Source organism: Berghia stephanieae, chromosome 2 (assembly GCF_034508935.2).
Source record: "Berghia stephanieae isolate SIO BIC M18660-M18661 chromosome 2, UCSD_Bste_1.3, whole genome shotgun sequence".
In the NCBI taxonomy this organism is placed as follows: domain Eukaryota; kingdom Metazoa; phylum Mollusca; class Gastropoda; order Nudibranchia; family Aeolidiidae; genus Berghia; species Berghia stephanieae.
Window position 1 is genome coordinate 103,873,893 of NC_088361.1, and position 15,062 is coordinate 103,888,954.

Genomic DNA, 15,062 nt, shown 5'->3' on the forward strand with positions numbered 1-15,062 from the left:
CAGGTGTAAAATGAGTACATGGTCGTTGACAGCTTTGTCTCTGTTGGAAAAAAAATTGTAATATCGCCTATCAGGCATCATCATGTCTTGTTATACATATTACTTGTTGCTGTTAGTCAGAGACCCCTTGTAAAGAGCTTTGAGCACGTTTAGCGGATATTGCGGTATATAAAAGCTCATGTTTAAAGCTCAAGATAACAGAGAATAAAAACTTGGCGACGGCGATGGGGGCTCGAACCGTGGCCTTCGTAAAGTTATGGCCTGATACTGACCAAAAAATGACGTCAAAATGCCAGTCTTTTGCCACAAAAGAAAACAAATCGTGAGTTGTATTCAATAGTTCAACCAATGAAATAACTTGTTTCCATGAGCTCCACTAACAACTCACTACGCGGTGCAAAAAGCCAGTCTTTTTGGATTTCAGTATCAGGCTATAACATAACGATGGCTACGCTCGAACCCACCGGGGAGATCGTGACTCTACCGTATGAGCTATCCACTATAGATAGAATGCGCTTGGCCAAGGAGTTCACAACATTGCCATCCGGAAGTATAACGGACCAACACACAAACTCTGTGTAACCATGAACTTTTATAGTCTGGTTAATACAGTTTAGTGAGAACAACTCACAAACGCGGATGGCAAAAACAATAACAAAGGCCTGAGTGACGTCATCTGCATACTATCTATATATTGAGCATACCAAAGCATCCTTTTCCATGTTGACATCTAAGGGATTGGTCACCTTGATATCCCACTTGACCACGTGATCAGAACCCCACACCTTCTCCACTGTCCCAGTAATCTGTTGAAACAGAATAGAATTGATTCATTTTTGAAGAGGCACTGCATAAGGGAGTTTTGGGAGGGGAGGGGGGGGGGGGCATGCCATTTCTTTTAAAAGTTCTAAAAAGCCATGTACTTTGTCGAGCAGGATTTTATCCAAATTACAGTAACCCATATCCAACCTGTTTCCATGATATAGTGAGACCCAACCATCAAAATGGATGTCTAAAAACAATAACAATGAGCTAAGCATCATATAATATTTCGTTCCATCTATTGACCATTCTTTTCAACTTGATTCATGGCTATGTTTACAATCAAAGCTGATCGTTTACATTAATTAAGAAATATACAGTCGTTGGTTACCAACACATCATGTGATCAATGACTTAATTAAAGACGAATGATCAACCAGAAAATATTGTATCATTGTATGAAATCTCAAAAACATAATTAAATAATAATAATAATAATAATAAATGGCATTTATATAGCGCTTTACCCCGTTGCCACATGCTCTAAGCGCTTTACGGTGATATAAAACCAAACATATTACAGTGAGACAAGTGTGAAGGAAACGTGATACGAATTCAATTTAACAACAACAAAATATGAAAATAATATTGCAACATTATGACGTAAAAAGATAAAACTTTAAGCGAGATTTGAACGTTGTCAACGAATCCGAGCATCTCACGTGTGATGGGAGAGAGTTCCAAAAATGGGGGGCCGAAAATTGAAAAGACTGTTCACCTATTTTACGCAATGGCTTAGGTTTGACAAGGATTGATTGGTCATTGCTTGACCTCAAGTTTCTATTGGGGACATATATGTTTAGAAGGTCTTTAATATAGGAGGGACTGTTCGTGCTCAGGGATTTGTAGACAACCGTACAAATCTTATAGGCAACTCTTTTTTCCACAGGAAGCCAATGTAACTCACGGAGAAGAAGAGTTGCTGACGGGTATTTTTTGTTATTGCGTACAATGAGCCTGGCTGCGTTATTTTGAGCAACCTGAAGTTTGCTAATTTTGTCTTTAGCTAAATTCGCCCAAAGGGAGTTACAATAGTCCAATTTAGATAAAACCAGGGAATTAATTAAACGCTATGATTATCCCCAGACACCTGTCTGGGGATAATAAAAATTTGTTATCCCCAGACACCTGTCTGGGGATAACGAATTTTCATTATCCCCAGACGCATATTTGAAACTCCGCTCTTTTAAACAATTATCCACATTCCAGAATATGGAATGTTTCCAGATGCACATAGAAATAAGGAAAGTTAATAAAATATCTATAAAAACATAAAATTAACCAACATTAAAATCAGTTGTTACTACATATACACAATATGAGTCGACTTCGAAGTGGGTGTCATGGCCGAATGGTTTAGTCGTCTGCCCTGGAAGTTTGACCATAATCGACGTTGTGGGTTCGAATCCTGGTAACGTCACTTTTTTTTTATTTTTTTTTTTTAATTCCGTCTTCTTTTTACAGAACGTTGAAAGGGATAAATGTCCCATCCATCCTCCCCCCACCTCTTTTTTATTATTAAACTCTCTCTCTCCCCTCTCTCTCTCTCTCTCTCTCTCTCTCTCTCTCTCTCTCTCTCTCTCTCTTGTTTTTTTCTAGTTTCTAGCAAATATATTCGTCCCCACTCCGATCTCAAATAGTGTCTAAAAAGAATAAATAATTAAAAAGCAAACAAACAGAAATATTCAGAGAGCGACCAAATGGTCAGATAGAGGAGAAAAAAAAACAAAAATTGTTTAAAAAATAAAAACAATAATTGTTTTAAAAATAAAAACAATTTAAGAAATTCATGCTCAGAAACGGAACATTTTGTTTAGCAAACAAAAAACTCTAAGGTTTAGGTCAAAATATTAAAAAAAAAAGAAAAAGAGAGATTTCCCTCGGAGCAGGGAATAGTGTTAACAATAATAATAATAATAATAATAATAATAATAATAATAATAATAATAATAATAATAATAATAATAATAATAATAATAATAATAATAAAAATAATAATAATAATAATAATAATAATAATAATAAAAATAATAATAATAATAATAATAATAATAATAATAAATAATAATAATAATAATAATAATAATAATAATAGTAATAATAATAATAATAACAATTATAATAATAGTAATAATAATAATAATAACAATTATAATAATAATAATAATAATAATAATAATAATAATAATAATAATAATAATAATAATAATAATAATAATAATAATAATAATAGTAATAGTATGATAATAAGAGTATTAGTAATAATAAAAATAATACTATTATTGATAATAATATAATAATGATTATGATGGTAATAGTAATAATAATAACAAATATTACAATTAATTTTATTATTATTATTATTATTATTATTATTATTATTATTATTATTATTATTATTATTATTATTATTATTATTATTATTATCATTATTATTAGTATTATTATCATTGACCAAAACAAAACAAAAACAATAATAGATCTAGAGCAAATTAAATAATGAAATAATATTATCGGAGAAATAAAAAATTCAACTGATTAAAAAATAACTCTTGCTCGGAACTCGGAACAAAAGTGAAAACAATGAAAATCAATTGGGAAGAAAGAAAGAAAAGTAAAAAAAAAAAAATAAATAAGGGGGGGGGGGGGCGGTCGCGACTGGGTCGAATCTGTGCAGCTAAAAGGAGTAAAATGAAAGGTGGCCTTACCCACTGAGCTGCCTGTCCACACCGCTATCGGAATATTTTAAATTCATATATGAGCTAAACATATTTCCACCATTTTTGCTTCCTTGTTTTGGTACGGTAGTTATTTTCATCTCTGATTCGAATAAAAATATGTTGTTGGATCTAGTTTTGTGGACGTGTGATACTAAATTGTATTGTCTTGTGCGAAGCAGACAGGAAAATAACAGATGTGGGTTTTGGGCTTTGGGGCGAACAACACCATGGCCTAGGAATTCGTCCGCGACATAAAAATTATTCCCGGTCGTCCCCAAAATTGTGGCCAGAATGAGCAAATTATAGAAACAAGAGATGATCAATAAAGTTAACAGGTAGGTAGGTAATGAAAATTTAAATGGTTGGTGGACTATGAACAGATTTGATGATTAACAACTTTCTTCCTGGTTGAAAATAAAAAGTCGAATTGCCAGTTTGACGTTTTCAGATCAAAGTAACAAAAGAAATTTCATTGATCCATTTGCTTTAAAATATTTTTTTTAAAAGAGCTGGATTTGACTATTTACTTTCATCTTGTGTTAAATATCACTTGATATATTAACTGATTTGGGACACAACCACGAGTATTTTTTCCAGAATATTTGGTATTTTTCACGCCTAGTTTGGCATTTTGCATAAAATCTTTCTGCCCACTTGCTACATGCGTCTGGGGATAGTATCCCCAGACAGGTGTCTGGGGATAACAAAAATTGGTTATCCCCAGACACCTGTCTGGGGATAACGAATTTTTATTATCCCCAGACAGGCGTCTGGGAATAATGACAGCCTTAATTAAAAGTTCTGTTATATGCTTCGGTATTAAATTACGAATTTTGCTTATTTTTTTCACTTCTATGTACATAGATTGTATGGTGTTATTCACATGGCTTGTCATGGAAAGATCTTTATCAATGATGATGCCAAGGTTTTTTGCTTTTTTTGAAAATTCTATTGTGCTATTTCCGAGAGTAATAGGTGATTTATTTGCCTGTTTAAGGATACTCGGCCTTCCACACATTAAAATCTCAGTTTTACTATCATTTAATTTTAACTTATTGTGGTACATCCAAGATTTAATCTCATTAAAACAGCTCGTAATTCGTTGTATTAAGAACTGTAAATTACTAAGAGGTGCTGAATCATATATTTGCGTATCATCTGCATAAAAATGATAACTCAGATTGAATCTGGATATCACACTAGAAAGGGGCTGCATATATACAGTAAAAAGGACAGGGCCAAGAACAGAGCCTTGTGGCACTCCAAAATTTAGTAAAACTTGTTCTGACTGAACACCATTCACCACGACAGTCTGCCATCGATCCTGTAAATATGATGTAAACCATTTAAGGGCAATTCCTTTTATGCCGAACGTATTTTCTAGTCTTCTTACCAAAATGTCATGGTCATTGGTGTCAAAGGCAGCTGAAAGATCTAAAAGGCATAATACATTGATATTGTTAGCATCAGCATTACATAACAAGTCATTAAAGATTTTAAGAAGCGCCGTTTCAGTACTGTGTTGATGTTTGTAGGCTGACTGACTGAAAATACTTTGTTTTAATGTATTCAAAACGTATGGCATTAAAGATAAATGGATATATTAGATAGCTTTGAACATTTATACAGCGCATTGCCACGGATTTACCATTCAACAATGTTTCCTTAATACGATTCAGTAGTCCGATGTCACGCCGCTCGGCAACGGCGGCCATCTTGGTTCTAAACAAAGAAAATCATTCCTTTTTATTTTTCATGCTGGCTAGAACTTTTCATATGCCTTGTGATCAGAATGTGTAAAAGTCAAAACATGATCAAATTTATGTTATTTTTCCTCTGGATACCCTTTATGCTCGCCGGAGAAATATTCACACGGGCGTCCGCCATTGTTCCGATAGTTTAGAGCCAGTGTTGCTAAGTTACCATGCGTCATTAGGAAGGAAGTGACGTTAGGACTATTGAATCCTATTTATTCCCCCGGCTGGTCATCTAGAACCATATTTCCATTTCATACAGTAACAGTCTCCTGTTAGATGTTCATTTTTGTACTACCACTCTTATACTATCCGTCACTACCTATATATAGCCAAATACTGAATCATAGCTGAGTATGAGGAGAGGTTAATTCTCTCCTTACCGATCCTATTCAGTATTTCGCCAAAATGGCAGGCTTACCCAGCAGAAAAATTGCTTTTTTAAACTCAAAGAATCTCTCTACAAAACAACTTTATGCTCTTATTATTTAAACAAAGCGATTGTGATGTACAAAATCAATCTGAATAAGAAAAACATAGATCAATATTTTGTGGTATCGAATGTGACGATTTTGCTGTAGGTGATAAGGAGAGAGAGAGAGAGAGAGAGAGAGAGAGAGAGAGAGAGAGAGAGAGAGAGAGAGAGAGAGAGAGAGTTAAAATTACATCTTCTCACAAATATAACGATCGTAGGAATGACCTTTGGGCTAATTAATGCATGCGCCAGTTCTTGTTTGAAAAAAAACAAAAAACAACAAAGATTGATTTTATTTTCCCCTTCTTTTTCAACCCTATTTTTCTTTCCGCCCCCTGCTGTGGCTTATTTCTCTTTATTTATTCTTTGAATCAACCAGATATGATATAATGACAGCCTTACCCAGTACCGGATGTGACCTAGGGATCCCTCGAAGGATGACGGGATATTGTTTGGTAACCGGAAGCTGAAAGGGTACATGTAACTGCCTTCGTCAATGGCGATGCTATCTCGACGAGCTGTTGCTGTGAAATAAAATGTTTAAAACCAAAGAGAAAAAATTGAGCGTTAAATAACGCAATATCCACTAAACGTGCTCAAAGCGCTTTACAAAGGTTCCCTGACCAACAGCAATACATAACAGGGTAGAACGAGACATGACGCCTGTTAGGCGATATTGCATTTTTTCCCCGACAGAAGCAACGCTGTTAACGGCCAGGTACTCATTTTACACCTGAGTACGGGGAGAGAATGTGAGTAAAGAGCCTTTTCCAGGAACAGCTATGCGCCGAGCTAGGCTCGAACCCAGGACCTTCCGATCTGAAAGCTAGTGTCATACCACAAGACAAAATAGCCGCATAAATGATAATAACATTCTTTGGGTAGTATAGGGTGATTTTCAGTCAAATGATTTCAGAGATATACTATCCCTGTTGTGGAAAATGTCAACACAACAATAATATTCGATCTTGTGAGTTTATCTCCTTTCTTTCTAATAATTTTTAAACATCATCATTTTCTTTCTATGATTAATATTTGTTTTGGGAAAGGAGAATCATTTCTTTCTTGTTACTTTTTGAAGCTTGATATCTCTACGCAGTTAATTCTTACTGAAGAATTTTCTGTGAAGGTAGTCATTGTTATTGTATAGAAAGCAAAGAGCCCTGAGGTTACACACACACACACACACACACACACACACACACACAGAGAGAGAGAGAGAGAGAGAGAGAGAGAGGGGGGTCAGAGGAGATAGATAGATAGATAGGTAGATAGAGATGGTGAGAGAGAGAGAGAGAGAGAGAGAGAGAGAGAGAGAGAGAGAGAGAGAGATATAGATAGATAGATAGATAGATAGATAGATAGGTAGATAGAGATGGAGAGAGAGAGAGAGAGAGAGAGAGAGAGAGAGAGAGAGAGAGAGAGAGAGAGAGGGGGGGGGGGGGCAATATGTAAACAATAACATACTTCTCTTCATCAAGATCTTTTCAAATCTGAAATACGTTTCGTTGGCCTTGTAGTGTCTGATGTGATTCCTGCGATTTTTCTCCGAACTCGTGGGCTGACTTTCGCTCCATCCGACAGATGCCTCCCCCACGCATTCCAGAAAGATTCCTGCAACGAAATTTAGATATAGAATAATAGATGGCATTTGTATAGCGCATTTTCAAAATTATATAATGCTCAATGCGCTTTACATTGGTTGAAAAATAATTGAATCTCTTGTGCCACAACCCACAACCACCTAACTCTTTTGGGGCAGAGATCAGTTATAATTCTATTCTTATATCGAATCTTACTGTTTTTATCAAGAGAAATGACAAGAAATGGAGTGAGGAGAAAAGTGCCAGAAGACATCAGAGAATGAAGACGTTAAAGTCATTGGGGAGTCAAACAAACAACCCTTTAACTGCTATGGCACATCCAGGAAACCCTGGTCGTATGTTTGTAAATGCTTTTATTGTGTGAAATAGAGTCCCGATAGCTCAGTTGGTAGAGTACTGGCTTCACAAGTAAACGGACCGAGGTCGATCCCGGATGAATTCGAAATTTTTTTTTTTTGACCCCTCTGTCCACCCAGCAGTGATTGGGCAGCTGGTTCTGATAGATCTGGCGGACTTCAAAGAAGAGCAAGCAGGTGTTTTTGTCCGTTTCACGCAATAATCAAAAAAGGGCGCGGCAAAATGGTTTCTTAATTCAGAAAAGTGAGTGGAGCAGGCACTTATGTTGATAACAACAAGAGATGGAGTGAGTAGAAAAGTGCCAGAAGACCAGAGAGAATAAAAAGTCACGCTCTCACCGGCCAGGCGGAGTTGTCGTACCAGTAAGATCGCGGGTTCAAACCCCCATCACCGCCGAAAAAAAAATGTTATTCTCCATTGTCTTCTGGCACTTTCCTACTTACTTCATCTCTTGTTGTTATCAACATGGTTTCTGCAGTATGAATAGCAGGAACAGAATAACTCTTCGAATAAGCCGGAGATCCATCCGGCTCTTTTGCTTGTGGATTGAGTTCTATACATGTCTGGCTAATTGGAAATGGTGTGCTCTGAACAAAAGATGGATTTTAAAAAAATTAAATTCTGGCAAAAGGTGCGGATTGGGTAAACGTATAGGGAATGAGATTAGCGGAAGAGTAGCGTCCCTTGATTGGACGTCACCTTACAGAGAGAACGTCAATTTGGTTTTGAAGTGTCTCAAGCCGCTTTCACCGGAAGCGAGGACGAGAGTGCATGCGCACAACCAATATGACGTTCTCTCTCTCATAACTTTTCCACCGGTGAGGTCACAGACTATGGGTGACGTCCAATGAAGGGACGCTACTCTTCCGCTAATCTCATTCCCTATATGTAAAATTAGGAACTGGACAGAAGGAAGAAGTCATTTGGAGACCATCAGACGGAGGGCAGCGTGGCTCAGCGGTACGGTCTTTGCTTCATACCCGGAAGGTACCGAGTTCGATCACCCGCCGCTGCATTGTGTGAACTTGAGCAAGTCACCTCGCCCTAGCTCAATTAATTTGCGGTGCTGCATTACGGCTGACGCCTGGGTTATTCCAGCCTTCCCTTGGAATAGACCCTAGAGACAAATTTCCCCTTATTTTAATCAGGGCAACGAACGATATAGAGTGTGGAAAGGCATGGTCGATAACGCTTGGAAACAAGTCACCAGATAATGATGGTTATATATTATATTATACCGTCAAATGGGACTACTTAGGCCACCCGGGGTAACTTAGGCCACTTACTGAAAACAAGATTGCTTATTTTAAAATATAAATTACATGTAGCTTTCATCTTTTAAATAATTAGAACCCAATAGAACTAATAAGCACTCATGAATTTAACTTTTTTTAAAGCAACCTTTTTTATTCTACTAAATGGCTAAAGTAACCCCGGATGGCCTAAGTAACCCCGGTTGACGGTATTATTTGTTTACATTATTCAAATCTTCATACAGCTTGTATTTGTTTTATATTGCCATTCTATTGGACATCCCGACGAAAGGCTATGTCCAAAACTGTCATTCTATGTTTTTGTTTTTGTCTAGCCCCAACAGCCATAACGTCACTTCCCTCGTTATGACACATGGTAACTTAATAACTGGCTAGCTCTAAACTATAGGAACAATGGCGGATGCCCTTATGAAATATTTCTCCGACGAGCATAAAAGTGTATCAAGAGGGGAAAAAACATTATAAATCTGATCATGTTTTGACTTTTACACATTCTGATCTCAAGACATATGAAAATGTCTAGCCAGCATGAAGAATAAAAAGTACTGATTTTCTTTGTTTAGAACCTGGATGGCCGCCGTTGCTTGGCGACGTGACATCAGACTAGTAAATCCAAGTCTTTTAACGGGTACAAGAACTGCAGCAAAGCTGAGATTATTCAAAACGATCCAAATTTACAGAGACAAAGTTTCCCCTTATTATTATTATTATTATTATTATTATTATTATTATTATTATTATTATTATTATTATTATTATTATTATTATTATTATTATTATTATTATTATTATTATTATTATTATTTATGATTATTATTATTATTATTATTATTATTATTATTATTATTATTATTATTATTATTATTATTATTATTAGTAGTAGTAGTAGTAGTAGTAGTAGTAGTAGTAGTAGTAGTAATAGTAGTAGTAGTAGTAGTAGTAGTAGTAGTATAGTAGTAGTAGTAGAGTAGTAGTAGTAGTAGTAGTAGTAGTAGTAGTAGTAGTAGTAGTAGTAGTAGTAGTAGTAGTAGTAGTATATCATTATTATTATTATTATTATTATTATTATTATTATTATTATTATTATTATTATTATTATTATTATTATTATTATTATTATTGTCATCATCATTATTATAACAACAACACTGTCAACAAAAACGACTTCTCATACAACACCATCAACAACAACAACAACAACAACAACAACAACAACAACATCGACAACAACAACAACAACAACAACAACAGAAAATATTCAACCATAACAATTTTCACCCAAGTCACACTTTTATCTTTCTGAAAACAAACCATCAAAATAATATGATAATTCTTGTTCCATTTTAACCTCAGGTATTTCAACACCAAACGGCCTTGATCAATCAATATTTAATCATTCCAATACTATTATGGTGGCTGACTGAAACCAATTTAACCAGCCAACTGGCAGACTTTGGATTTTTAAAAAAATATGCATTAAAAAAGTTGGCCAGAAAACTCGTCCTTCGAATATCGATCGATTTAAATAAATAACCTTCATCTTGGCAAAAACGATCAAACTTGGCACCTCGTTCGCAAGGTCTTAAGTAAAGTCCCAGGTTTGAGAGTTTTTACCAATATGAGGGGTAATTTAAATCGATCTAGAATTTGAAGGATGAATTTTCTGGCCAAAATTCTGGATACGCGTTTTTCTAGAGTACGGCAATTCAAGGTTGGGCGTTGAAAAAATAACCTTGAAACAATCAGCTTTTGTCTGGCCTCTTTTGAAAAAGAGAATAATGTTAACGACATGGAATAAAGATTCCAATCAGGCGTACGACGGGATCGCTTCCGGGGTATGAGGTCAACATTGATTGGAAATATAACCTGTGCGGCTATGTGGTCGTGTGGTATGACACTCGCTTTCGCATCGGAAGGTCCTGGGTTCGAACTTAGCTCGGCGCATACTTGAGTCCTTGGAAAAGGCTCTTTACTCACATTCTCTCACCGTCTCAGGTGTAAAATGAGTACCTGGCCATTAACAGCGTTGTCTCTGTCGGAAACAAATTGTAATATCGCCTAACAGGCGTCATGATCGTCATAGATGGTTAGTGTTGCTGTTAGCCCGGGGCCCTTGTAAAGCGGATTGAGCACAGTTAGTGGATATTGCGCTAAATAACAGCTCAAGCTCAATCTTCTGTGTCATCGTAATCACCAAAAGATAGAATGCGCTTGGCTAAGAAGCTCATAACATTGCCATCCGGAAGTATAACTGACCAACACACAAAACTCTGTGTAACCATTAAATTTTATAGTCTGGTTAATACAGTTTAGTGAGAATCACTCACAAAAGCGGATGGCAAAATACAATAACAAAGGCTTGAGTGACGTCATCTTCATTCGATCTATAGATCGCTCCCATTCTCTTATATCTGGCCATAAACCCAGCCTTCCAATTGTATACCCTTTTGTGGTGATGGATCACATATATCAATGGTCTGTGGATCTAACCTCTGAAGTCTCGATTTTCACGATCGGCGGATCAAAACTCTGAAGTCTACATAGAGCTTTGATGACATCAGAGGTCTGATCCGCCCAAAATTAAATAAAACATGGTGCGCAAAGCTCGTATGTAGACTTCAGAGTTTTGATCCGCCGATCGTGAAAATCGGGATTTTCTAAGGTTTGATCCGGCAACCATCGATGTGAATATTATCTTCACACAAAAAATACGATTTGTAGCAGATAATGAATAGATATATAGATACATAAATCGTGAATTTAGAATTTTAAAATATTGATTGGTTCAAAAGTTATGAATATTTTCATAATCGTTTCCCAATTGGATTCAGTAGTCTGATGTCACGCCGACCGGCAACGGCGGCCATCTTGGTTCTAAACAAAGAAAATCATTACTTTTTATTCTTCATGCTGGCTAGAACTTTTCATATGTCTTATGATCAAAATGTGTAAAAGTCAAAACATGATCAGATTTATAATGGTTTTTTTTTCCTCTGGATACGCTTTTATGCTCGCCGGAGAAATATTTCATACGGGAGTCCGCCATTGTTCCGATAGTTTAGAACCAGTGTTACTAATTACCATGCGTCATTAGGAAGGAAGTGACGTTATGACTGTTGAAGAGAATCGACATCGTATAACAACATGTTCAACACACATCGGCTATCTGTGGATATTGGATATTGTAAAATGTGATCGATAGGTTTGCGAGAAATGGCAGCGTTGTCCTCGAATGTCTATCCACAGTAATACACTTCAACAGTCATGACGTCACTTCCCTCGTAATCACGCATTGTAACTTAGTAACTAGCTCTAAACTACCGGAACAATGGCGGACGCCCTTATGAAATATTTCTCCGACGAGCATAAAAGCGTATCCAGAGGAGAAAAACATTATAAATATGATAATGTTTTGACTTTTATACATTCTGATCACATGACATATGAAAAGAAGAATAAAAAGTACCGATTTTCTTTGTTTAGAACCACTCTGCTCGCCGTTGCTGGGCGACGTGACATCAGACTATTGAATCCAATTAATGAAGTAATTTAGATATTCATCCCACTTATATAAAGATATTCAGTTCGCTTGCACTCGATAAATTGACAATAGGGCAAAGAAGTCGTGTAATCACATAATTAACTCTTCTGGTTCTAAAATCATGGGAAGTGTGTTTGTAATCAGTCCTTGAGAAGCCTAATAATGATTGGATTACATGTTGAGTCATAAAGTGGGGTAACTGTGTTAGTAGCTGGATGAATAAATAGATTCTTAGCATTACGGTACGTAAAAGAGAGGGGATAGATTATAACCTGTATTCTGTCGTCGTTTTTAAAAACACAGTATATGGAATGTTAACCAAATAGCACATACTGTGTTCTTTAATAAAACGGCAGTAACTGACGACCAGCATATTTTTACTCTAGATAATAATATGCAATCACTCTGAAATCAGATCGATTACACAAAGTATGTATCCGTTCCTCCGGAAGAGCAGTTTTACACTTCCAACGAGATTGGAACCATTTTTTGACATCACACTTTCATTTTCTATTGTGCGGCTATGTGGTCTAGTGGTATGACACTCGCTTTCGGATCGGAAGGTCCTGGGTTCGAGCCTCGCTCTGCGCATAGTTGAGTCCTTGGAAAAGAATCTTTACTCACATTCTCTCACCGTACTCAGGTGTAAAATGAGTACCTGGCCTTTAACAGCGTTGTCTTTGTCCGAAAAATTGTGATATCGCCTAAAAGGCGTTATGTCCCGTCCTACATGTTAAATGTTGCTGTTGACCAGGGACCCCTTGTAAAGCGCTTTGAGCACATTTAGTGGATATTGCTCTATATAAAAGCTCTTTAAAAAAAAAGATTAAGTTTTCTGTTGTTTATCACTTGTTACGGGTCACTGATTTGTTAGTCTAATTAACCTGGACTGTCACAACAAGGCAACGCAACAAGATATCTCAGAGTTGAATATTTTGTGTCTATTGCCCTTTATAGGGAATGACGTTAGCGGAAGAGTAGCGTCCCTTGATTGGACGTCACCCATAGTCTGTGACGTCACCGGCGGAAAAGTTATTAGAGAGAGAACGTCATGTTGGTTGTGCGCATGCGTCTCTCGTCCTCGCTTCCGCGCACAACCAACATGACGTTCTCTCTCTAATAACCTTTCCGTCGGTGACGTCACAGACTATGGGTCACGTCCAATCAAGGGACGCTACTCTTCCGTTAATCTCATTCCCTATAAACCTCAAGTTTTAATGATCTTGTAAAGGCAAAATACACACGAAATGCCATAAATGGGATAAGATTTCGTGTTATCCAATTACAGGTTTGTACTGATTGGTATAACCGTTAGAGCAAATATTGGTTTAATTAAGAAATGATCTGGAAATCTCCATCTTGTATCATTGATTTGAACGCTGCTCACATCACTGTTGTCTCTTTGGAATTGGTAATGGGAATTTCCCATAATGATAAATCTACAATCAGATAATAGACCGTAAAGGTGTCCAAACAAGGCACTGCCATAGGGAAGTATTGGTCTACGAATGTGCGTTTATTGAACAAGAGCACGTTTATCGGTCAGAAATGAAAATATTGTTTAAAAAAAAATTAAAAAATTGAGCATTTATATATCGCAATATCCACTTAACGTGCTCAATGCGCTTTACAAGGGGTCTCTGGTCAACAGCAACATTTAACATGTAGGACGAGACATGACGCCTGTTAGGCGATATTACAATTTTTCGGACAAAGACAACGCTGTTAACAGCCAGGTACTCATTTTACACCTGAGTACGGTGAGAGAATGTGAGTAAAGGTCTTTTCCAAGGACTCAACTATGCGCCGAGCGAGGTTCGAACCCAGGACCTTCCGATCCGAAAGCGAGTGTCATACCACTAGACCACATAGCCGCACGGTTAGGTAATTCTTTTTTAAATGAAGATCAAATATTATGAAGACGCGTCTCAATTACGTTAGTTTGAATTCTGTGTAATGGTTGCAAAGCAAAAATCAATTTGATTAAATGAGGGGGGGGGGGGGGGGTGGATTTGGAGGAGGGGGAGGGGGAGGGGTGGCGTAGGAACAACTGAATGGAGTAAATTGAATCTCCAGCCGGAACAGAATATTATTTGGTCAAGAATTTTAAGTTCGTCCACGGTTAGGGTTAGGGCTAGGGCTAGGTTTAGGGGTAGGGTTAGGGTTTGGGTTAGGGTTAGGGTTAGGGACAAGGAAAAATTGTGATTGGTGATTGTTGACGTGGCGGGTTTAATCCTCTCTTTACCAACAAAAGAAATATCGTCACATTCGTTACGATACAACCAACAATTTTGTCATATTGTACACCATAAAATTGAACATAAATATTTTGTTTTAGCTTTAAAAATTTGACACTGTGATGTAGAGGTCATTTTGCTGAGCAATATTATGGATAGAATGTACTTGTTGCTTTGCTGTGTGAGGAAAAAGAAAAATATGTTTTTGTGTTTTGGGGTGTGACCTTTTGGGAAAAGTTCTGAAAATGCTGGTAAGAAGAGAGTGAAAAAAATTAATG

The 15,062-nt window shown here is 36.7% G+C and overlaps 1 protein-coding gene across 1 annotated transcript in view; it reads right to left on the bottom strand.

Moving 5' to 3' along the window:
* Nucleotides 1–15,062, bottom strand: part of LOC144966129 (arrestin domain-containing protein 3-like) — a 32,069-nt gene that overhangs the window by 9,726 nt on the left and 7,281 nt on the right. Inside the window, exons 2-4 of the mRNA XM_078902238.1 lie at nucleotides 7,239–7,385; nucleotides 6,174–6,295; nucleotides 705–806 (exon numbers count right to left, since the gene is read on the bottom strand). Coding sequence (XP_078758364.1) covers nucleotides 705–806; nucleotides 6,174–6,295; nucleotides 7,239–7,385 — 371 coding nt within the window. The remainder of the gene's footprint in view (nucleotides 1–704; nucleotides 807–6,173; nucleotides 6,296–7,238; nucleotides 7,386–15,062) is intronic.